The 22,400-nt window shown below is 46.5% G+C and overlaps 1 protein-coding gene across 5 annotated transcripts in view; it reads left to right on the top strand.

Annotated features, from left to right (window-relative positions):
• Positions 1–22,400, top strand: part of LOC137657444 (uro-adherence factor A-like) — a 115,029-nt gene that overhangs the window by 55,083 nt on the left and 37,546 nt on the right. For all 5 annotated transcript variants that reach the window (XR_011047143.1, XR_011047142.1, XM_068391793.1 and 2 more), the window contains exon 4: positions 6,340–6,526. Coding sequence is in view for 3 of the 5 variants with exons in the window: in XM_068391793.1 (XP_068247894.1) it covers positions 6,340–6,526 (187 nt within the window). In the remaining 2 variants the exon portion in view is untranslated. The remainder of the gene's footprint in view (positions 1–6,339; positions 6,527–22,400) is intronic.

The raw sequence follows: 22,400 nt of genomic DNA on the forward strand, positions 1-22,400 counted from the left end.
ACCTTGCTCTCAAGGTTCTCCCTGCTGTGAGTGTGAATCCTGGCCGCCCTTGCAGTGGCAAGCTTTCGAGAATTGACGCAAATATGGCCGGACCCCTACAGCTTCTGCTTCGGAGAGCTCGCCTCTCTCGAAGGAGAAGAAGGGTGAGCAGGTGGTAAGTGTGTCGTTTCAAGAGACTGCCACAGCAAAGTCTACTCAGGCCCTCTCCAAGTCTGGGGAGTGTGTTAGTATGATTTTGGGAAGCTCGGATTCATAGCCTGTCGGGGAGTTCTTGGGTTTGGCCGGGGGAGCGGGTGACCTTAGCGCTCCCGCTACTTCGGCAATCTCGAGGGACACCCGACGGATTGTTGGACCATCTGATACCGATGACGACATGTAACCTGGTAAGAAGAACTTGGGGCATCTCTCGGATTATCAGGTAAGCCTGACTTGAATTTGTTAAACCGTCATTTAACTCTGGCGGACAAGCGTGAACAACGTCATTTGAATGATCTGATTGTTGATGAACACATGAATGTAACTGATTTTGTAACTTTATTGACTCCCATGTTCCCTGATGCCCGTTGTTGTTGACCATGTACCTGATAAAGCATTTGTTCCTGGCAAAACACAAACTTTTTCCAAGGGTAAATTAACTGCTGGACTCCCTGTTGAAACAAGAGAGAGAAATGTTTTGAACACTGATATTTCTGTAACGACTGCTGGCAAACCCTTTGCAGCTTCACCCGCAAGTCATTTAAAATCAAAATCTTAAAACTCTTGCTGATACAAGATGTTTTTCAGGTTCACCACATTCACCGACCATGGCTCTTCCTACGGACATGGCTCAGGTATCTCCTACGGCTTCGAAGCAGAGATTCAGTGCACCCTCTACTTTGATTCTAGCTGAAGATACATTTGTTCATGGTCGTTCAGTGTCGTCTGCTGTTGCCTTGACCACCGTTCCAGTATCTTGGAGGGGGTACGAGAAGAGGAAGCGTGGGCGGTATTCCTCTCCTAGTTCCTCCTCCTCTCTCTCCTCCTCTTCGTCTTCATCTTCTGACTGACTCTTCTCCCCCAAGGAGAAAGAGGAAGAGTAAGAAGAGGAAAGCGAAGAGGGCCAGGAAGGCCAGTCGCAGTCGAAGGGACATGGTGCCCCAAGACACCTCTTCTTCGCTGGAGGATGAAGGCGACGCGAGAGATTCCCGTGTTCCCCGCACTTGTGGGATTGTTCATGGCGAATCTCGCGCAAGGCCTCCATGCATGACAACTGCGCTCGAGGGCATGGGTATCGTTGCCCAGAGCACGGTGACGGGCTCCTCAGGCCCCTGAGCTGCTGTTCAGACTCGAGTTGAACTGCTCTTGAGCGGGGAAATAAGAATCCTGGCTTCAGCATGAGAAATCATAGCTCTGGTCTCGTGAAAAATCCGCGGTACGCACGACTACCTCCACGGGGGTAGCCACGTGGACCGACTCCGCGACTCTTGTGTCGCGTGATCAGGGAGCAGGACCAGACAGCCGCGCACTCGACCTGCGTGACTCAGTCCCGGCATGGAGCCACCTCGCGGCTCAGCCCGCGACATGGGAGCCGGTCGTGCACGACCAGGCTAGCTCTTGCGCATACCAGCCACACAAGGTGCAGCCAACCGCCATGCTTTCTGGCCGTGTAACAGGTGAGGCCGCGCACACCACACGCGCTACTAACCGGTATACACCTCCTGGTGTAAGCGCTGCAGTTCCCAGCGACCTCGATCGCGCTCAAGCTCCTTTGGGAGCTTCGTGGGGCTCGCAGCGACCAGTCACACACACGGTCGCAGTGGGAACCTCGAAGCATTGCTTCGGGGATGAACCCTGCCAGAGTCCTTCCTCGACTCCTGAATACACGCCCGGTTCGGTCTTAGGATCAGAGCGAGCCTATTCATGGAGGATGTCATCATTCGTGTAGCTTCCCCTACACCTCTGGATGTAGAGGGACCGAGGGATCAGCTACCTCCACAACCTTCATCTGCCGGGGAGACAGAAGATCCCGAGGTGGAGTCGCCGTTCGTAGAGGACATTAACCTCATGCATGAGATTAATGGCCTCAGGGCTCCTCCTGCGGTAGCGTCTGAGGATAAGTGTAAAGCCTTGGAGATCCTATTGGGAGCTCCCGAAGGTAGTTCACGGCCCATCATGCTATCCTGGTCGAGACAGCCTGCTCGAGTATTGGACCGAGTAAGAGACCAGATCGCTGGACCTGGTGACTCGCTTAGGAGCCAAGGTTCGAACAAGCTTCTCCCTCAACCACTTCAGCGACAGAAGAGGTACTACGTCACAAAGTCTTTTGTGCCTTGTCCTCTCCCTCTCGACCCTGCAGTAGGAGTGCTTGCTGGGGGTTCCTCGGTCGAGAGTTTAAAATCTGAGTGTCTCCTTCTCGGCCTCTGAGATTTCAACTATGGAGTCCATCTCTGTAGCTGCTCTCCAGGCTCGACCACTGGTGTGGTACGGCCAGTGTTCGCGCGGGACACCAAGCTCGTTACCTCCGAACCCATGGAGCAGTACAGGAACCTAGCTTTGTCTGGTGGGAAAGCTGTTGCCTTTCTCTTGGACTTGCTACCCAGTTTGCCAATCTGATCCTCAAAAAGTGTGAGGCAGTAGCCGCTCATTTGGCAAGACAGATTGGTTCAGGAGATGCCCTGGCACTCAGGGCACTCGGGAATGCTTTTATTAGAGCTGCAACTTCTCTCTTTCCACCAGAGGAAGTTCGGGCCGTGTGGGATAAATGGCGCCTCGACTTGAAGGACTCCATTATCCACCAGGCGCAGGCTGCGAGTTTCAAGGGACCTGGTCCCGCGAAACTGTCCGCGGCCAGGCCGAGTCAGGCCAAGCCCACGGGAAGTAGCAAGGGTACCGCTGGTCGTGCTCCTGTTGCTTCTGTGCAGCCGAGACCTGCTCCTGTTTTCGCTCCTGGCCCAATCTCCTTCGGCAACCCTTGTCGAGCAGGTACCACCAGGCGGTGAAGTCACTCAGACTTCACGCGTGGAGACTTTCCAGCATCTCCTCAGAACATGAGGCTTTTTGCGACTCGCTGCGAGAGAGATGTCAGGGTACCTTACAAGATCCTCCTCCTCGGTCTACCAGGGGAAGTGGTCGGTCTTCTGTGATTCGTGTAGTGGATGGAGGATCTCTTCGGTCGGAGCTTCTCTGACTCAGATTGCAGGCTTCCTAATCTTTGCAGAGATAAGCTCCTTTCGGTTTCTGCCATTAAAGGTTACAGGTCTGCCCTTGCAATGGTACTCCGTCTGAAGGGCATAGATATCTCCAACGCCTTCGAGATTTCTATGCTCATTAAAAGCTTCGAACAGTTGTGTCCCCCATGGGAACTTCGAGTTCCCCAGTACGATGTCACTCTAGTTCTCGGGTCTCTTACTCGTGCTCCTTACAAACCCTTGAGCCGTGCCTCAGACAGGCACTTGACCCTTAAGACTGTTTTTCTGCTAGCCTTAGCATCGACGAAGAGAGTCGGGGAGTTACATGTCCTCTCTTATAATATCACTCACGCAGAGGGTTGGAAGGAGATTTCCTTGAGATTTGTGCCAGAGTTCGTGGCCAAGACTCAGAACCCAGCGATCCATGATCCCAGGTTCGAGGCCTTCACTATTCCTTCCTTACCGGATGCGGCGAGAGGCGGTTCAGGTGAGAGGCTTGTCTGTCCCGTTAGGTGTCTCCGGCGCTACCTTAAGCGAACTCGGCATCTCAGACCTGAATGTTGACGACTCTTCTTTAGCACCGGCAGAGCCAAGAGGGAGGTGTCGAGGAACAAGATATCCTTCTGGATCCGTGAAACCATCCGCAAGGCGTATGAGACTCCCTCAAGAGTTCAGGCACCAGCGAGGGTTAAAGCTCATAAGATCAGGGGCATTGCCCCCACACTCGCTTTCAAGTGAAATCTTGCAGTGGGTCAAGTGCCGAAGGCTGGTGTTGGGAAACGCCAGATCACCTTTACGGGCTTTTACTTGAAGTAGTTTACTCACAAGTCCTTGAAACCTTTTTCCTTGGCCCTGTGGTAGCGGCTCAAGCTATTGTATGACCTCTGCAGCTCCTCCGGGACAGGGAAGTCTCTTGTCTTAATTTTTATGGTATGTTTGGCAGTGTGAAAGCAGTGTGCATGTGCCCCGCCTTTCTCTCTGTCTCCTCCCTTGGAGTCCCATACATGAAGACAAGTCTTCCCAAGTAAGATTGCTAGAGTTTGTTTACAGGTATTCTCCCCCGTCATCTGCTAGGCAGGGAAGACGGTGGATGTATAAACCCTTTTGCCTTTTGGTGATGGAGGTTCATCTAGTCACTGTGACTTTAGGGTCGAGTTTCTCTTACATTCACGCTCTCAGGTCGTGCGATGCTCTTACGCATCGCGCAACCCGGCTCCCAGTCTCTTAGACCCCACCATCATCATGTTGGGTCGAGAGACAGGGGTAGGTGAACTTAGTCCTCTGCTCTCATTCAAGACCAGGTCTATATCTGGGCAGTTAGCTGTTCATAAGCAGCAAAGGCAGACCTCCCACCAACCTTTGAGTCTTCCTACATTAAATGATTACGAAGTTTTATATCGCGTCTGAACAAATGACAATTCTAAGAAAGTAGTTCTCGGTAAGTATATTAGGAAAAATACAAATTACTAAAAATTTGTGATTTTTCCTAGCTATATAAACCCGTAATCATTTAATATAAATGCCCGCCTCTACCACCTCTCTCATGTTCCACATTGAGCCTAAAGCATTTGAATGAGGAAAGTGGGCTGGCGGTGGGGGTGGGCGGAGCTAAGCTTCGCCCCATACTGCCAGGCAACCAATCAGCACAATTGCCTGGTTTTCTTTCTCTTCAGCTGGGTTTGTATAGCCAGGAAAAATACAATTTAGGACAAATAGTCATTTTGTATTGGCAGCTAATCAATGGATATCAGTCACTCAGGAAGGAGCTGGACATTATCTCAATAAAACTAGATCCAAGGAGCCAAAAGACGAGGAGACAGGTGACCTCACCTCCAGGGAATATGATCCATAGGGAGATCTCGTTTTTTGGACAATTCAGGCCTTCTCTCATAGAATTGGACAACATTCCACCTTTAGATATCTTATGATATCTATATCGCGAATGGCCAAATCTGCAAAGGTAAAAGTCACGAATTAATGGCTGACTGTATTAATCTGTGGTTGAATCATGTTTTGAATGATAGTGAACCCCATTCATTGTAGGTTTCAGACATGTACTGTGGTGTCATAACAAACAATAAGAAGAAATTGACTAACCGCTCTGTATACTTATTTGGTAAATGTATTCAAATAAGTTGCTTGTGGTAAGTTCTGGTCCTTTTGTTGTTCTTTGTTATCTCGAGATGCCGTCAAGACGCATTGTCCTCAACAGTTTCGTTAATGTTATAATTTTTAAATTATTCAAAGTACAAAGAAACTTTTGCATTCGGTTCCTGTTTAGTGTTAACCCTTTTACCTCCAAAGGACGTACTGGTACATTTCACAAAACTCATCCCTTTACCCCCATGGACGTACCGGTACGTCCTTGCAAAAAAATGCTATTTAAAATATTTTTTGCATATTTTTGATAATTTTTTTTTTAGAAAATTCAGACATTTTCCAAGAGAATGAGACCAACCTAACCTCTCTATGACAAAAATTAAGGCTGTTAGAGCAATTTTAAAAAAATATACTGCAAAATGTGCTTGAAAAATAAATAACCCTTGGGGGTTAAGGGTTGGAAATTTCCAAATACCCCGGGGGTAAAAGGGTTAAGTATTGACTTGACTGCTTTGTTTTTGTGCTTTTATTTTCTTCATTTTGGTGATTTATGCTCTTTTCCGGAAGCATGGATCTGTGTACACTTAAGTAAGTGTTCCCAGTCCAATTCACAGGAATTAGGACAACTAAGATTATGGTTCTTATAATCATCTAGAGCTACATAATAAATTTGCCACAATTCCAATACTGTATATACATTATCAAATCCTAACTGTTAAATTGAACTAGATTACAAGACAGTGGTGGACAGTATTATAAAAGGGATTTTGACAAAGGAAAAATCTATTTCTGGGCGAGAGACCCATACCGCCCAGTGAAATGCTCCTTTAACATCATTTCTAAGGTAAAAACTGCTTTTAATAGCAGTTTTTACCATAGAAATGATGTTAAAGGAGCATTTCACTGGGCGGCACGGGTCGCAGACCAGAAATGGCCATATTAGTTTATTGTATTTATTAAACATGTTTATAATTACTAATCTAGTTAATTTTCCATATTAGTGTGCCTGTAGTGTATTATTGTATTTGATGTAGATATATAAAGAATTTATCTGATGTTTGTCTGTTTTCAGGATGGAAATGGTAATAAAGATACCATGTTTTCAAAATATCCTATAATGAGGAGTCTTCCAAGGGTTGGCGAATTCTTAGCCATCAAGACATTGGTTCTAGATGGAGATCTTTGTCCAGTTCATTCCAATTATATGAAAGTTCAAGTACTTGAAGTCAATGGTTTGGTGGTCAAAATGAAAAATATCCGTAAGTATTTCTTTCTATTTTAGTTTCTATCCAAATCATTAATTCCTAAAAGCAAAGCTTAACCCCTTTTACCCCCGGGGTATTTGGAAATTTCCAACCCTTAATCCCCAGGGGGTTATTTTTTTCCCCAGCACATTTTGCAGTATATTTTTTTTTAAATTGCTTTAACAGCCTTAATTTTTGTCATAGAGAGGTCAGGTTGATCTCATTCTCTTGTAAAATGCCTGGATTTTCTCAAAAAATTATCAAAAAATAGGAAAAACAAATTTTTATAGCATTTTTTTTGCAAGGACGTACCGGTACGTCCATGGGGGTAAAGGGATGGCTTTTGTGAAACGTACCAGTACGTCCTTTGGGGGTGAAAGGGTTAAGGTAGAGCAATTGTACAAACTAATCACAGTACAGTATACCTTTTTTTTACCCTATATTGGAAGGTATATTGCAGTACAACTTTTTGTAAGGTAAAGCGGTCTCTTAACATAATCTGCTTCATTATCTCTTTTTATATTAGTGACAGGGAAGGATTGAAACTGTACTAGCTCTATTATTATTATTATTATTATTACTATCCAAGCTACAACCCTAGTTGGAAAAGCAAGATGCTATAAGCCCAAGGGCCCCAATAGGGAAAAATAGCCCAGTGAGGAAAGGAAATAAGGAAATAAATAAATGAAGAGAACAAATTAACAATAAATCATTCTAAAATAAGTAACAACGTCAAAAAAGGCATGTCATATAGGCTATAAACTATTAACAACATCAAAAACAAATATGTCATATATAAACTATAAAAAGACTCATGTCCGCCTGGTCAACAAAAAAGCCTTTGCTCCAACTTTGAACTTTTGAAGTTCTACTGATTCAACTACCCGATCTCTTCATTACATAATTTCTGGATAGTCAATGTGTTACTCGTCTCTTATTGACAGAATGTTCAGCTTGCATATTAGCTATTTTGCAGAATAATTTTAGGGTGCTATTATAGTATGCTATCTACCGCCGATTTTGCTATCTACCACCCCTCTCTGACTATACTATGATACCTACCATCAGTCCCTAAGAATACGGTCTACTTGCTAATCCGCCTCTAATAAGGAGGATCACTACCGACTTGATAACCTAACCTAACTCAACCCAACCTAACCTAACCTAACCTAACGTAACCTACAAACTGCTTATAATTATGCATCCATGTTGTCCTTCCAATAAATATTATTAAACTATCATTAAAGTCCAATGAGGATAACATACTGGTGGTAAGTAATCTGTTTGATAATCCTCATCAAACAGGAGGATAAACATTGACGGTAGTTAATATACTTTGTGGTAGATACCATACTATAGTAGAAATTTGACGGTAGATAACATACTATAATAGCACCAATTTTAGTTATAGATTAGAAAAAAGGAATAGGCCTATCCTTTTTTTTCAAAATCAGTTGCCAGTGTTATAGTCAGTCAATTCAGAATCTGCTTAACCCTTTTACCCCCAAAGGACGTACTGGTACGTTCCACAAAACTCATCCCTTTACCCCCATGGACGTACCGGTACGTCCTTGCAGAAAAATGCTATACAAAATATGTTTTTCATATTTTTGGATAATTTTTTGAGAAAATTCAGGCATTTTCCAAGAGAATGAGACCAACCTGACCTCTCTATGACAAAAATTAAGGCTGTTAGAGCAATTTAAAAAAAAATATACTGCAAAATGTGCTGGGAAAAAAATAACCCCCTGGGGGTTAAGGGTTGGAAATTTCCAAATACCCCGGGGGTAAAAGGGTTAACCTTGGTTAGAAAAATTAATAAAAGAGGAGAGTTGAACAACACTAAAAGAAAAAATATGCCTACCTCCAGAAGGTAGCAAGGTCAGAAAATAAGGTTTGGAAGAAAGCTCCAAAGCTAGAAAGTAGAGTATTAGAAGCAGTCATGATACATTTAACAGTAATCTAAAGATTGCCTATTCTTGAAAAGTGAAGTAGGAGGGAAGCAGATTGCTGATTCTTGAAAAGTGAAGTTGGAAGGAAGCAGATATTTAGATGTTATGAAGCCACTTGAGGGAGAGGAGGAGGGATTCTCCTCATGAACTCGATGGGACAGTGCTTGAAACAATAGTCATAATGGTTAGTTATTGATTGTTAAAACACCACTTGTTATTTTAACCCTTTTACCCCCAAAGGACGTACTGGTACGTTTCACAAAACTCATCCCTTTACCCCCATGGACGTACCGGTAAGTCCTTGCAAAATAATGCTATTTTTTATTTTTTCATATTTTTCATATTTTTTTGAGAAAATTCGGGCATTTTCCAAGAGAATGAGACCAACCTGACCTCTCTATGACAAAAATTAAGGCTGTTAGAGCAATTTAAAAAATGTATACTGCAAAATGTGCTGGGGAAAAAATAACTCCTTGGGGGTCAAGGGTTGGAAATTTCCAAAGAGCCTGGGGGTAAAAGGGTTAATGACCTTCCCCAAAATTCATTGCGCTATATGGTTTTAAAGCATGAGCTTCCCACCAAAAATTATAAACCAAAAAGTTTAACCTAAAAAATATAATAGCCACCTAGTTCCTGGGATGTCACTTGAAGGTAACATCAACTCAAAATCGAGCACATATATATTGTTTGCTTAGTTTTATTCAATACGTGTACCGTATATCGTAGTGATTTAATGTGATTATTCTCCAACTACTGAAAGTTCACATTTCATAAAGAATATGGTATTTTATTGCTTCTTATGTTTGTTAGTAATGTAATAGGTATTACCTGTAATTTTCAGGGTTTCTATATTAGCAACAATGCTGCTTATTGATGCACTTTTATTTAGACACTTTTATTACCTACCTTTATTGGGCCTGCTTTCATTCCTATGCGGAATACAAACCCTCGACCTTTGATTACGGAGATTAGTTCAGCGTGAGCTGGAGACAGTCATTAAAGTTTGGATAATGAATGATTATCCAGCTGGTGAAGGGTGTATGTGAGGAGTCCCGCCACTTTTCCCAGCCGGAGAACTTCACTTTTGATTAAACCACTGTTGAGTACACATTTACTGCCAGTGCCTTATCAAACTTTTTAATTTTCTTTTTCTATTGCAGGAATGCAGAAAGTGAATGAGGTTGTGCACTTGTGAATATGGAAGTGAAACAGGAGGTCCATGTTTGCGGGGGGAAGGGTGGAGGCTGTAACTGATTTATCGATAAACCGGCTGTGGATCCACACTCCCTCTGTGTATTTTGTAGGGGTCATGAATGTTCGTAATCATCTCCATGCGCCAAGTGAAGGTTGTGGCTTCCTGTGCAGTGGCAGGCATATGCCTGGAGGGAGAAGAAAAGGGCTTAGCTTTTGCCAGATCTTTCTTGGAAACATCCAGGATGACACTAAGTCTTTTGCTTCTTCAGTTTCCTCAGGGGTGTGACTGCTTCTGCTACCCATGTGCATACACCTCTTGCTCAGTCTCCTGGGAGTATGCATCAGAGCTACTTCAGCGTGCTTTTTAGGTTTTGGTGGTGTGGGGGACACCCAGTGTAAGCTGCACCCCTTTGGAAGCTGGAAGCTCTTTACCTGTTACCAGGGAGACTGCTGATGACAAGATCTTTCAGATAGGCCTTTTATGACTGTTGAGGGATATTGTAGCTAAGACTACTTATCCCTCGATTTCCTCAGTGCCAGTGTCCCTTGGGATCCCAATGAAGCCAGTGGTGTCAGGCATGGTGGTGCCCCAGTGTTAGGAATTCCAGTGGCCCCTTCTCCCTAAGCCTATAAGGACTATGAAGACCCGTAAAATGACTCCTGCGCTGGTAAAAGTGTTGCCATCACTGGGAGGTGTTGCCCCCTTGATATTTGGCATATGAATACTGCCAACGCCAAAGTATATATTGCCCCTATACCTAGAGTTACTCCGATCCCTGACCTGGCCACAGTGTATCCCACCCCTTCCCTCTGTGCCCATCATCCTAAACCTTGTACAGTACTTTGTGTCCCAGGGCACCTGTATCACCTGCTCCTTCTGTGTCAATGGTTGTGTCTCCTGCCCCCTTGTTTTCTGAGTCGCGGAGCCCTTGAATTGTTCCTTCCCTTTCCCCCGTGATATTTTGTCTAAGTGTTGTGGCTATTGTTGAAGCAACCCCACTGCTCACAGAGCCTTGTATAAGTACCAGAAAGAGGAAGAAGCATGTGTGCTGTTCCTCCTCCTCCTCCTCCTCCGAGTCTGATTCTGACACTTCTTTTAAGATGAAGAAGTATAAGCAAAAGTTGAAGAGGGTGAAGAAGTCCAGGAAGGCTAGCCATAGTCATAAGGATAGGGATCCTTTGGACACAACCTCTCTCTCTCGATGGATGGCCCCCAAGTGGCTTCCAACCCTGTGGGATCTGGAGCCATGGGATGGGCACTCTGGCTGCCCATGCTGACAGCTAGTCCCAGCCCGCCTGGTACCCTCTACTAGGACCCCAGTTCCCCAGTTACCCAGTTACCTCTGTTTCCACCCAGGACGGAAGTGTAAGGTTCCGTACACTTTCTGTACCAAGGTTTGCGGAAAAACTAAAGCAACCTCTATCCTCCTCCTTCCATTGAGTTATCACATGAGTTGAGAGGATGGCACCATTCGAGGTGGTCAAGACCAAGAATGTGGGAGGAAGGACCTTATCCCCATGCCATGGAGCCTTGGGTCGTGGCTGTTCTGTCCAGTCGGCAGAGGAAAAAGGACAGGGTTGTGGTGGGGCAGCTATTGGAAGCATCCCTGCCTGGAACTTCCCAGACTGGGGTTTCTTTAATGTCTGCAACCTCATCATTGTTTTGAGCTAAGAATGGGGTTTTTGGGGAAGCCTATAGGTCTACCTGCTGACTCATCAGGAGTCATTGCCTGGGCCTCCCTGGTCCTAGGTTGGGTAAGAGAGGGAGCTTGGGCACAGATCATATGAATATATGGTCAGTCTCTAGGGTATTATACTGCTAGCTAAGGCAATGTCACTGTCCCCTGCCTCAGCCATTCCATGCTAAGAATTCTTCTGTTGCTGTTGGCCTTCCTGGGCCCTCGTCTTCCCCTGATTACCTACTGTGCACTGACCTTGAGGCAGAATGGACTTACTTGTTGGGAGAGTGGAATCTCTGGAGCATCCTACCACACCCTCAGCCCCGACAAGGTACAAGTGCACAATACTCGTGGTCTGCATACCTTGGAGACACTGGAGTTTGAAAGATGACTACCCTGAGTTGGAGAGTTAATTTTTGAAGGGATTTGCTCTCCTCTGTGAGTGTAATGGCCTGAAGTACTTGGTCATGCTGATAGGCAAGGCAGCAGCAAGAGTCTTTTTGTCAGTTGATTGCATCAGCAGGCTCAAAGAGGTTGCACAACCATTATTACTGGAGACAGAAGTACCAGCTCGGCCACTTTTCCTTGGAAAAACTTGTTCCACATGAGCATCTCCACCCAAAATCCTTTGTCTGGTGTCTGAAAGATCACTGGTCAGCTGATAGGGATACCCCGTTCTGATTTGTTCAAGTAGGACAGGAGGTACAAGGTGATTTGACCCGGGACTCGTCGAGGAAAACATCACTAGGAGAGCTCCACGCTACTTTCCACCTCTGGACATACTGTACAACTGTTTTCAGATGAGTTGAAGGAGGGGTGAGAAGCACACTTAGATAACCTGGTCGTCTTCGGTGCTTCGTTCTGATAAGAGAGGTATCTGCATATGAATACTGTAACTTCAAAATGTAAGTAGCCTTTTAACAACATTACCGTAGTAACCTACATCAACAAAGCAAGAGAAATGGAATTGCATCATCTTTGTAGACTGACATGCTGTAGAGTGGTCAGCAAGGTACAATCTGGGTAAGAGGAAGGTACTAGCAGACATACTAAGTTCTCAGGTAGAGGTTGTAGGGTCAGAGTGGTCCCTACGTCCTCGCCTAGGAGATAGGTTATTTGCCCTGTGGGGCTCTCCAGGGATCAACCTGTTTGTCATCTGTCAAAACAGAAAGCATTCTGTGTTTTGCTCCCTCATTCCAGACCCTTGGGCTGTGTCCAAAGATGCTTTCCACCACTCGGGGGATCACCTTGATGTGAATGCCTTTCCTCTCTTCAGCCTATTACAGCCATTAGTCAACAGGATGTTGATTACACCAGGACTCAGGATGACCCTGGCGGCTCCCAGATGGCCCCATGCTGAGTTGTATCACGATCTGCTAGCTCGTCTGGTGTAGGTCCCAAGAGAACTACCCCATTGGCTCATGCTTCTTTGTCAGCCGCACCTTCAGAGGTACTGCCAACCCATGAAATCCTTGGATCTTCATGGGTGGAGGCTATCCAGCACCTTCTCCAAACAAAAGGCTTTATGCGAGGCACTGCGCAGGAGATGTTGGGATACTTACAATGGTTCTCTGCATCTACCAGGAAAATTTGGCCATCATCTGCAATTGGTGTTGTAGAACAGATATTCTCGAGTTGGAGCAACTCTGGCTCGGATCGCAGATTTCCTCGTCTTCCTTCGCCGAGAGAAGTCGCAGCTGTCAAAAGCTTCCACTTGACCTTGAGCACATCTAAGAATGGGTAGGGTGCAGACCGGAGGAAACGTGTTTCAGGATTGTGGTTCCGTGAAGAAAAGCACCTAAATATCAACCTGTTAGCAATTCATGCAAGTTTTCAAACAGAGTTTAATAGATAGGGCATTCAATAGTGTTGATGATCTACAACACTATAGTTTTAGCATACACCATCAACCGGAAAGAGGCTGTCTCGCGCAGTCTTTTGCGAGTTGACGAAGAAGGTGCAGATCTGGACTGTGAACATTGTTGTAGAGCTTTGAGTAAGGCTCATTCCAGGCAATAGTAATGTTCTAGCGGACATACTCATTTGTCAGGTGCAGAGTAGAGTTTGAGAGTGGTCCCCTCCTCGCACCACGGATTGGCCTCTTACGCTCTGGGGATCACTGGCTACTGACCAGTCAGCCACAGGGGTAAGCAGGAAACTCAGGATGTTCTTTTTCCTTGTTTTAGAACCATGAAACCTTTTTCAAGACACTGTCCAATACCTATATGATCCCCTGTACTCATATGCCTTTACCCCCTTCAACCTGATTTAATGGTGGATCAACCAAGTATTGATAATGCCAGGTCACAGGATGATCATATAGTTCCCAAGTGACAAGACAAGTGGGATCCCTATCGACTAGCACATTTAATGAAGCTCCCATGAGCACTATTTCTCTTTACGCTGACCTTCATAGGAACCTACAATCCATGAAGTCATTTGTACTTTACTGTTGGAAACTATACAGCATATCTTCTAAATGAAAGTTTTTTTTACAAGGGACTCTACAGTCTAGTGACTTATGATGGGCCACTACAATTTTCTTTCAAGGAAGCGTAGCAGTTTCTGTGATTGATGTAGGTGTTCTTCGACCATAGATGCAGGCAAGTTTAATAACCAAGTAACCTTTGTTCTTATGTAGGATTTGTTAAGAAGGATCTCCCCCATCCTCCCAGTCATCTGGGAGTATGGACGGAATGTATTCAAACTCATTTCTTGATTATTTTTATTATTATTGTTATTAATATTATTATTATTATTTCTGGGCTCCGACCTGTGCCGCCCAGTGAAATGCTCCTTTAGCATCATTTCTAAGGTATATAACTGCTAACTCTTTTAGCATCACTCTCGCTTTGCTGCTAAAGGAGCATTTCACTGGGCGGCACAGGTCTCTCGCCCAGAAATAGATTTTTCCTTCGTCAAAATCCCTTTATTATTATTATTACTAGCTAAGCTACAGCCTGGGTTTGAAAGAGCAGGATGCTATAAGCGCAAGGGCTCCTAAAAGGAAAAGTAGGACAGTAAGGAAAGGAAATAAGGAAATAAACCACAGTATATGAAAAGTTATGAACAATTAAAATAAGATATTTTAAGAACAGTAACAACATTGAAACATCTTTTAAATATAAACTAAAAAAGGGACTTATGTCAGCTTGTTCAACATAAAATCATTCGCTGCAAGTTTGAAGTTTTGAAGATCTACCCATTCAACTACCTGATTAGGAAGATCATTCCACAACTAGGTCACAACCGGAATAAAACTTCTAGAATACTGTGTAGTATGGAGCCTCAGGTTAGAGAAGGCCTGACTAATAGAATTAACTTCATGGTACTGTCCGGAAAGATCTGAATGTAAAGGATGATCAGAATTAGGAAAATCTTATGCAATATGCAAAACGAACTAATGAAATAACTGTACCTGAGATTAATATCCAGATCGGGAATAAGAATTTAATTGGCCGTAAGTTCCTGTCCAACAAATTAAGATAAGAATCAGCAGCTGAAGACCAGACAAGAGAACAATACTTGAAACAAGTTAGAATGAAAGAATTAAAACACTTCAGAATAGATTGATCACTGAAAATCTTACAATACTTTCTCAATAAAGCAATTTTTTGTGCAATTAAAGAAGACACAGACCTAATGTGTTTCTCAAAAGTAAACTTGCTGTCGAGAATCACACCTAAAATTTTTAAAGAGTCATACAGAGTTAATGAAACATTATCAATGCTAAGAGTCATATGTTGAGGAGCAAGAGTCCTTGACCTACTAACAATCATACTTTGGGTTTTATTAAGATTAACTTTATGCCCCATAATTTGCCCCATGCACTAATTTTAGCCAGACCTCGACTGTATTAAGGGATTCAGTAACCTCAGATTTACAGTATATTTAAGGAGATGGAATTGATGCAAAGAGTGAAGCATCATCTGTAGATACAATGAGCTTGTTTTTCTAGGCCAAACTACATGTCATGTGTATATAATATGAAAAGTAATGGGCTAAGAGCACTACCCTGAGGAACACCAGATGTCACATTCCTATACTCACTATGGTGCCCATCAATATCAACTCTGTGATCTATTGCTTGAAAATTCAATAATGATGCTGAGAAAAGACCCTCCCACTCCCAACTGTTTGAGTTTTAAAACAAGGGCCTCATGATTAACATGGTCAGTGGCAGCACTAAAATCAAAGCCAATCAAATGAACTTCCTGACCACAATCAAATGATTTCTGTACAGCATTGGAGATTGTAAGAAGGGCATTACATGCTCCAAGGCCATTTTGAAAGCTAAATTGCAAACTAGGGAACAAACCTATATAGACATTTTGCCAAAAGACTTTTAAAAACTTTAGATATAGGAGTTATGGAAATTGAGCAGTAATCAGTTGGACTATAGCTACCACAACATTTACATAGTAGAGTAACATTACCAATTCTCCAAGAAGTGCTAAAAGCTCTTCCTCTTGCTAAATTGCACAAAGTAACTAATTACTTACAGTAGGAGCTAAGAAATCTGCAGTCTTTATAAGAAACAAAGGAAATGTACCATTGGGGTTTACACCTCCATAAGCATCAAGGTCCATTAAGAGAGCTTCCATTTCACAAGGAAAACAGGAATGAGGAAAATCAAGTTTCTCATTACTCTGCTTACTGTCAATCACATCAGCTAAAACGGTTGCCTTTTCCTTTAGACAGTGAGTGACTGAGCCATCTGGTTTAAGTAAAGGAGGAACTGTTGCATCTACACCAAAATGTGCAGATTTAAGGGTACCCCACCACTTATGTTCCTGAGTTGTACCAGAAAGGGTTTCTTTTATGGTTAAATTGTATTCCTTTTCAGTTGAACCATAAACTCTTTGAGGAAAAGCTCTAAGCTGAGTAGTTATTCCAAGTTAAATCTGATATGTTACCCTTCCAAAGATGAGCAGGCCTCCTGCTTCTCCAAATAAACATGTCTAATATCATCGTTGAACCATGATTTGTCTTTTATTCGGTACCTTAGCTCATCAGAAGGTACACGTCCGTTAATTAAGTTGACCGGATTCTCATTCAAAGGAACAACAGGATCAACACTATTATACAATTGTGACCAACTCAACCCCAAAAGATCACTCAAAATGCCATTCCAGTCTGTTTGAGCTTTTATATAAATCTTACATGAGTATAATACATAAGGCATAGGCTGCTCTGTCTTCATCGCTAATGAAATCAAAGCACGATCAAATGTCCCAACTGGAGAACCAACCTTACTTGTTATAACGCCAGGGAAGTCAGTGTATGCAAGGTCCAAGCAGTTACCAGACCTGTGAGTAGCTTCATATCATTTGCTCACAGCCTGATTCAGAGGCAAAGTCCAAAGTTCTTAAGCCATATAGATTATAACCACTCCCTGTGATGGGCATTGAATTTGGCAACGGGTCGGGTCAAACCCCTGCCTTGGTTCCTGATGTTGCTGAAGGCTCAGTTCCCCCCTCCGAACATCCTTCGAGGGAGGAGCAGAGTCCAACTGTTTCTCCTGTGGGTGATTCTCCCCCTTGGGGGAGTTCACTGACAGAGACTCCTCTTTGGAGGACCGACGATGGTGTTCCTGCTCCTAGAGGTCGTCTTCGCCGCAAGGATCGCCCTCCTCTTTGTCGTAGAGGTCTTCCTTCTCCCTACAAGGGAGTTAGGAGGCGCCTCTTCGGTTCTTCGCTCTCGACGTCCCCCGCAGAGGTTCCTCCTCGACATGAATCGACCGTTGCAGCTGCATCACTGGACCTCTCTGCAGATCGTTTGTGATCTCCAACGCCTGCCAGACCTGTGGATCTTCCTTCACCGTTCCTGGAAGCTGACGCGCTGTGGGCGCCCACGCACCCCGTTTTCGAACGGGCACCGGTCCCTTCGGGGCAAAAAGGCTTGTCTCACAATGTGAGCAAGTCCCTTAAGTGCAAGGTTTCACCTGCGCGCTCACGTTCTCTGCGCGCAAGCGCTCGCCTGCTGTTGCTGAGGACCTTACTACGCGCCAGTGATCTCCTGCAGCATAAGTAGAGTCAACTCGTCAGCGCTCTCCTGCTCGTCACCGTACTCCTGTTCGCCAGCGCTCGCCTACACAACAGCGATCACCTGTGCACCAGCGATCTCCTACTCGCCAGCGCACATCTTTGTGCCCTGTTCCTGACACGTGCCATGTGCGCCCACGATCTCCAGCTCGCCAGCGATCTTCTCCTGCGCGCCATCGTTCCCGCGCTCCCACGATCCCCGGATTTGGGCGCAGGCCAGAAAACTCTTCCTTTTCCTTCTCACCAGCGATCACCTGCGCGCCTTCTGAACTCGCCCACGCGTCAGCCCTCGCTTGCGCGCCATCATGCGCACTCACCTGGCGCACTTCCAGAGTTGTACGAGACACTACACGCCCACGCGCTCATGAGAAGTCTCCTGCACGCTCCCACGCGCTCACGAGAAGTCTCCTGCACGCGCCCACGAGCAGCCTCCGGTACTCGCTTCTACACCTGCTGGCCCTGCGCCCCAGCCGCCTGCTCCAGACTGCGCCAGCGATCTCCTGCGTGCCCGCGCGATCCATCGCCTGCGCGCAAGCACTCTTCAGCGCACCAGCGCGCCCACGATTCTGCTCGCCGTAGGTCACCTACGCGCCCACGCGCTATCTCACCTGTGCGCGATCGCTCACCTTCTCGCCCTACGGGCCGTCGCTAGCCCGCTCGCACCCACGCGCACCCTCGCCCACGCGCCCCCTCGCCCTTGCGCCCCCGTGCCCCCCCGCCCCCGCGCCCCCGCGCCCCCCCGCCCCCGCGCCCCCGCGCCCCCCCGCCCCCGCGCCCCCGCGCCCGCGCATCCACGCGCCCCCTCGCCCACGCATCCACGCGCCCCCTCGCCCGCGCATCCACGCGCCCCCTCGCCCGCGCATCCACACGCCCCCGCATCCACGCGCCCCCTCGCCCGCGCACCCCTGCGCTTTCATCTCCGCGCGCTCGCGCGCGAACGTTGGCCCGTGCGCAAACCTGCGATTTATCTATTGCGCGAGCACCAGCACGACACCAAGCGCGATTCTCGCCAGGTTTCGCAACGCTAGCAGCCTAGCGAGTTTTCAGGAGCGCGTACAACCGGGTTGTCATCTACACAATTCCCCTCCCCCCCCCCCCCCCCCCCCCCCCCGCAAGCGCAGAACAGCGCGCTCGCAGGAAGTGGGGAAGTTTTCAGAGAGGTCTAGGCACCAATCTTCTTCTTCTTCCTTTCAGACAGGCCCTATGGTGTCTACTCCAAAGGATCGCCCGATCCCCTTCCATCCTGTGGGAGTCTCTGACACTGCGTCTGTCAGTCGTCAGCCTTGGTTTGGGTCCCTTATCAGAGCTGTCGTCCAGGCTGTTAAGCCTGCCTTCGCTGATTTGGGTCTCAAACCAACGACAGCTTCGACCCCACTGAAGAGGAAGAGAGGAGTAGAGTTCGTGGTGACTTCTCCTAGGGTCAAACTGGCTCCTAAGAAGTCCGTAAGGAAGGCTCCTTCTCCCCCTCAGACGTTCTCTCCTTCTCCTGTGGACGAAGCTTTTCCGTCCTCAGGAGAATCTAACGAGGTGACACCTTCTCCCACCGCACCAATGGGAGAGACCCCACCACGAGTAGGAGAATTGTCGCGTGTTGGGGCGGAGAAGAGCCCTCAGACTTCTCTACTGGAGTCCTGCATCCCTCCTAGAAGGGAACCGAAGGACTCGAAGACCGTCCCGAAGTCTTCTTCAAGGATTCAACCAGAGCCAGCGTGACCCCAGGAGAACGTCCATGTGTCCCCCCAAGTAGAGCAGTTGGGGACAGGAGTCTTTGCTGCCAATTCACTAGGAGGAGAGCAGCATGATTCAGAGCACGCCTTCTGACAAGTCCTGACTTTGATGAGGCATCTCAACAAGTTCAAGGATCCCGAGACCGCCCCTCGGGAAGGCAAGGATACGGTCCTGGACCAAGTCTATGGCACTCAAAAACCCTCTAAGGCCAGTGCAGCTCTGCCTTGGTCCCAAGGGGTGAAGGTCTGGTAATTGCTTAGACCTCGTATACACTGACTCCCCTGGCGTTATAACTAGTAAGGTTGGTTCTCCAGTCGGGACATCTGATCATGCCTTAATTTCATTATTAGTGAAGACTGAGCAGCCTGTCCCTGATATATCATATTCTTGTAAGATTTATATGAAATCCCAAGCAGACTGGAATGGGATTTTACATGATCTTTTGTGCTTGAATTGGTCACAATTATATAATAGTGTAGATCCTGTTGTCCCTTTGAATGAGAATCTAGTCAACATAATTGATAGGCGTATCCCTTCTTGTGTGCTAAGGTACCGAGTGAAGGACAAACCGTGGTTCAATGATGATTGTAGACGTGCTTATTTGGAGAAACAGGAGGCCTATCATCTTTGGAAGGGTAACAGATCAGATTTGACCTGGAACAACTATACTCAGCTTCGAGCTTTTGCTCAGAGAGTTTATGCCTCAACTGAAAAGGAGTACAATTTAACCATAAAAGAAACACTTTCTGGTACAACTCAGGAACATAAATGGTGGTCTACCCTTAAATCTGCACTCTTTGGTGTAGATGCAACAGTTCCTCCTTTACTTAAACCAGATGGCTCAGTCACTCACTGTCCAAAGGAAAAGGCAACCCTTTTGGCTGATGTTTTTGACAGTAAACAGAGTAATGAAAAACTTGAACTTCCTCATTCCTGTTTTCCTGAGGCTAAACTAACTAGTTTAGCTTTTCGCTCTTGTGAGATTAAAACTCTGTTGGTAGACCTTGATGCTTATGGAGGTGTAGACCCAAATGGTATTTTTGGGCTCAAGCCATGGCGTCCTGATGGAAGGTTCCTTTTTGGTAGCTTCCTTGGGTAAATAACTACTAAGATATTCCCAGAGAATTTAACCACAGGTTATCACAGAATTCTAACTTCTGGAGCGAGTATCCTAAAGGTTTCCCTTTTAAGACATCGTATATCAACAGGGGACGCATGTATTAACGCGCCACATAGCTATCTACACCCCGAACAGAGTTAATGCTTCGGTGTGTAAGGGCTGAGAATAGCTGGGAGCCGTTCCATAGCTAATCTCATCCGTGGCTACTTCTGGTACTCGAGACGTAAACAAACGGGCGCCATTGCTTAAATGACGTCACGACCGTCTTCATCCTTTGTTCAGTAGCTCGCCCTACTTAGACGGATTTTCCCTGTGCCTTACTTATCGCTTTGCATCTACATTATGTCGCTACCTTCGGCCTCGCCTTCTTCTGGAAAGTTGAGTACAAGGTTCCAGTATTGTTTAGTTAAGCTCTGACCGTAAAGTAAATATTACTTTCCGAGATAATTGCTGTTTTGTGGCAGAGCTGTGCCTCTACCGGACCCGCCATTTTATGGCGTCGTTGTTGTTATGCATGCCTTATTTAGTTAGCCACAACAACGCTTCCGGCCTTATTTACTAATCGATAACATTAGTTTATTTAGTCTTCATAGCTAGGAACTTTTATATCGTGTTTCGACGCTTTTTATCGGTCATCGATTGACCTCATACCAGTCGGCTTCTATAGCCCCCAGGCCAGAGTGCCTATATATAAGTGTTCATGCATGATTTTATTAGTGATCCTAGGCTAAGTTATGAAGATAGTGGCATTATTTTACAATACTTTCGACTGTGATGCAAGTGTTTTTCGCCTTCAGGGACCATATAGGGGATAGGTTAGTTAGTGTCCCTTCCTAACCTAACCTACTTGTAGGACCCCTATACGCTTCCTTCATCCCCTGCCTTGGCATTCCCTCTGTTTAGCCTTGATTCCCTTTCTAAGTAAAGGGATCAAGTGCCTAACGGAGTATTTATCGCCTCTCAGTCCTCCCTAAGGGAATGAACCCCCCTTAGGTTTGCGTCCGAGAGTGAGGAACGGCTAGCCCTTCCTCTATGGCTAGGACTAGTCTATGACTGTCCTGCGATAGCGATATGTCTTCTATCTTTCCTAGTTCAGGGCTCTTAGCCCTGCTCTAGGTTAGGTTTTGGAAAGGTTATTCTGTCCCCTGCTGAAACTGTACCCATGCACCGTTTCAGCCAGGCTGCCTTATCTTAGGTTAGGGAGTGTCCTCCCTTTCCCTAGTGGCCGCTCTGGTACAGAACCCCTTCCATGGAAGACTCTTCTCTTCTCCCCTCCCCACCTATCTCTTGTATAGCCTAGCCTACACTTAGGTTAGTCTATACCCATCTGTCCCCTGTCCTACAACTCCTCCTTAGGGTGGAGTGATAGGGCTACCTTGAGCTTCCATGTGCAGTCCGCTCTGGTACATATACCCTTCATAGTGTCCTATGGGGTTAGCCACTGGATGTGTTCTGCATGTAGAGGTCTCCCCTTCTTTGGGTGTCCCCTAGCCCTCCCTTGGGCTACCCTAGCTCCCGGTCCTCTGAGACCCCTGCTTCTGGGTGATAGAGCCAGCCTCTATCATGGGTACACCCTCTCAGGGGGGGATGTCTGGGAGTCCATGACTGGACTTCTTACATCCCTCCCCCTGTCTCTCTCACTATCCGGGTGCCGGTCCCTTGCCGCCTCCACTGTCGGCGATACCCGCCTCCTACCTTGGTGACTCTCCCCTACCCTCATGCCGCCAGCCCCCCGATTGCCGGGGGACTGCCGACCGCCGCCGGCTCCTGCCGATGGCTCTCCTCCTTCCTCCTAGCTTCGCCGTCCGCCTGCCGGTCGGCCACCGGAGTGCCGGCATCCACTGCCGGCAACCTGGTTCCGCTATAACCATCCTTGTCCCAGTCACCAATCCGGCATCCTCCGACTGCCGGAGCCGCCGCTCCTCTGCCGGCGTTCCGCCGTTGTGCCGGCGGCCGCCACCCTGGTATTACTCTTGACTTACATATTGTCTGTTCTAATGCCAGAAACTCTGCTGGAGCGGCCTCCGGCGTGCCGGAGGTCTGCCGGAACCCCCCGGAGGCGTCAAGACTACTTGCACCCCCTTCTACTAGCTATCATATGAATACTGATAGCCCTACACTGCAAACAGATGGCCTGTTTACACTCTTAAGATCAGTGCCTTGGTACTGTTC

This window comes from Palaemon carinicauda, chromosome 1 (assembly GCF_036898095.1).
Source record: "Palaemon carinicauda isolate YSFRI2023 chromosome 1, ASM3689809v2, whole genome shotgun sequence".
Lineage (NCBI taxonomy): Eukaryota > Metazoa > Arthropoda > Malacostraca > Decapoda > Palaemonidae > Palaemon > Palaemon carinicauda.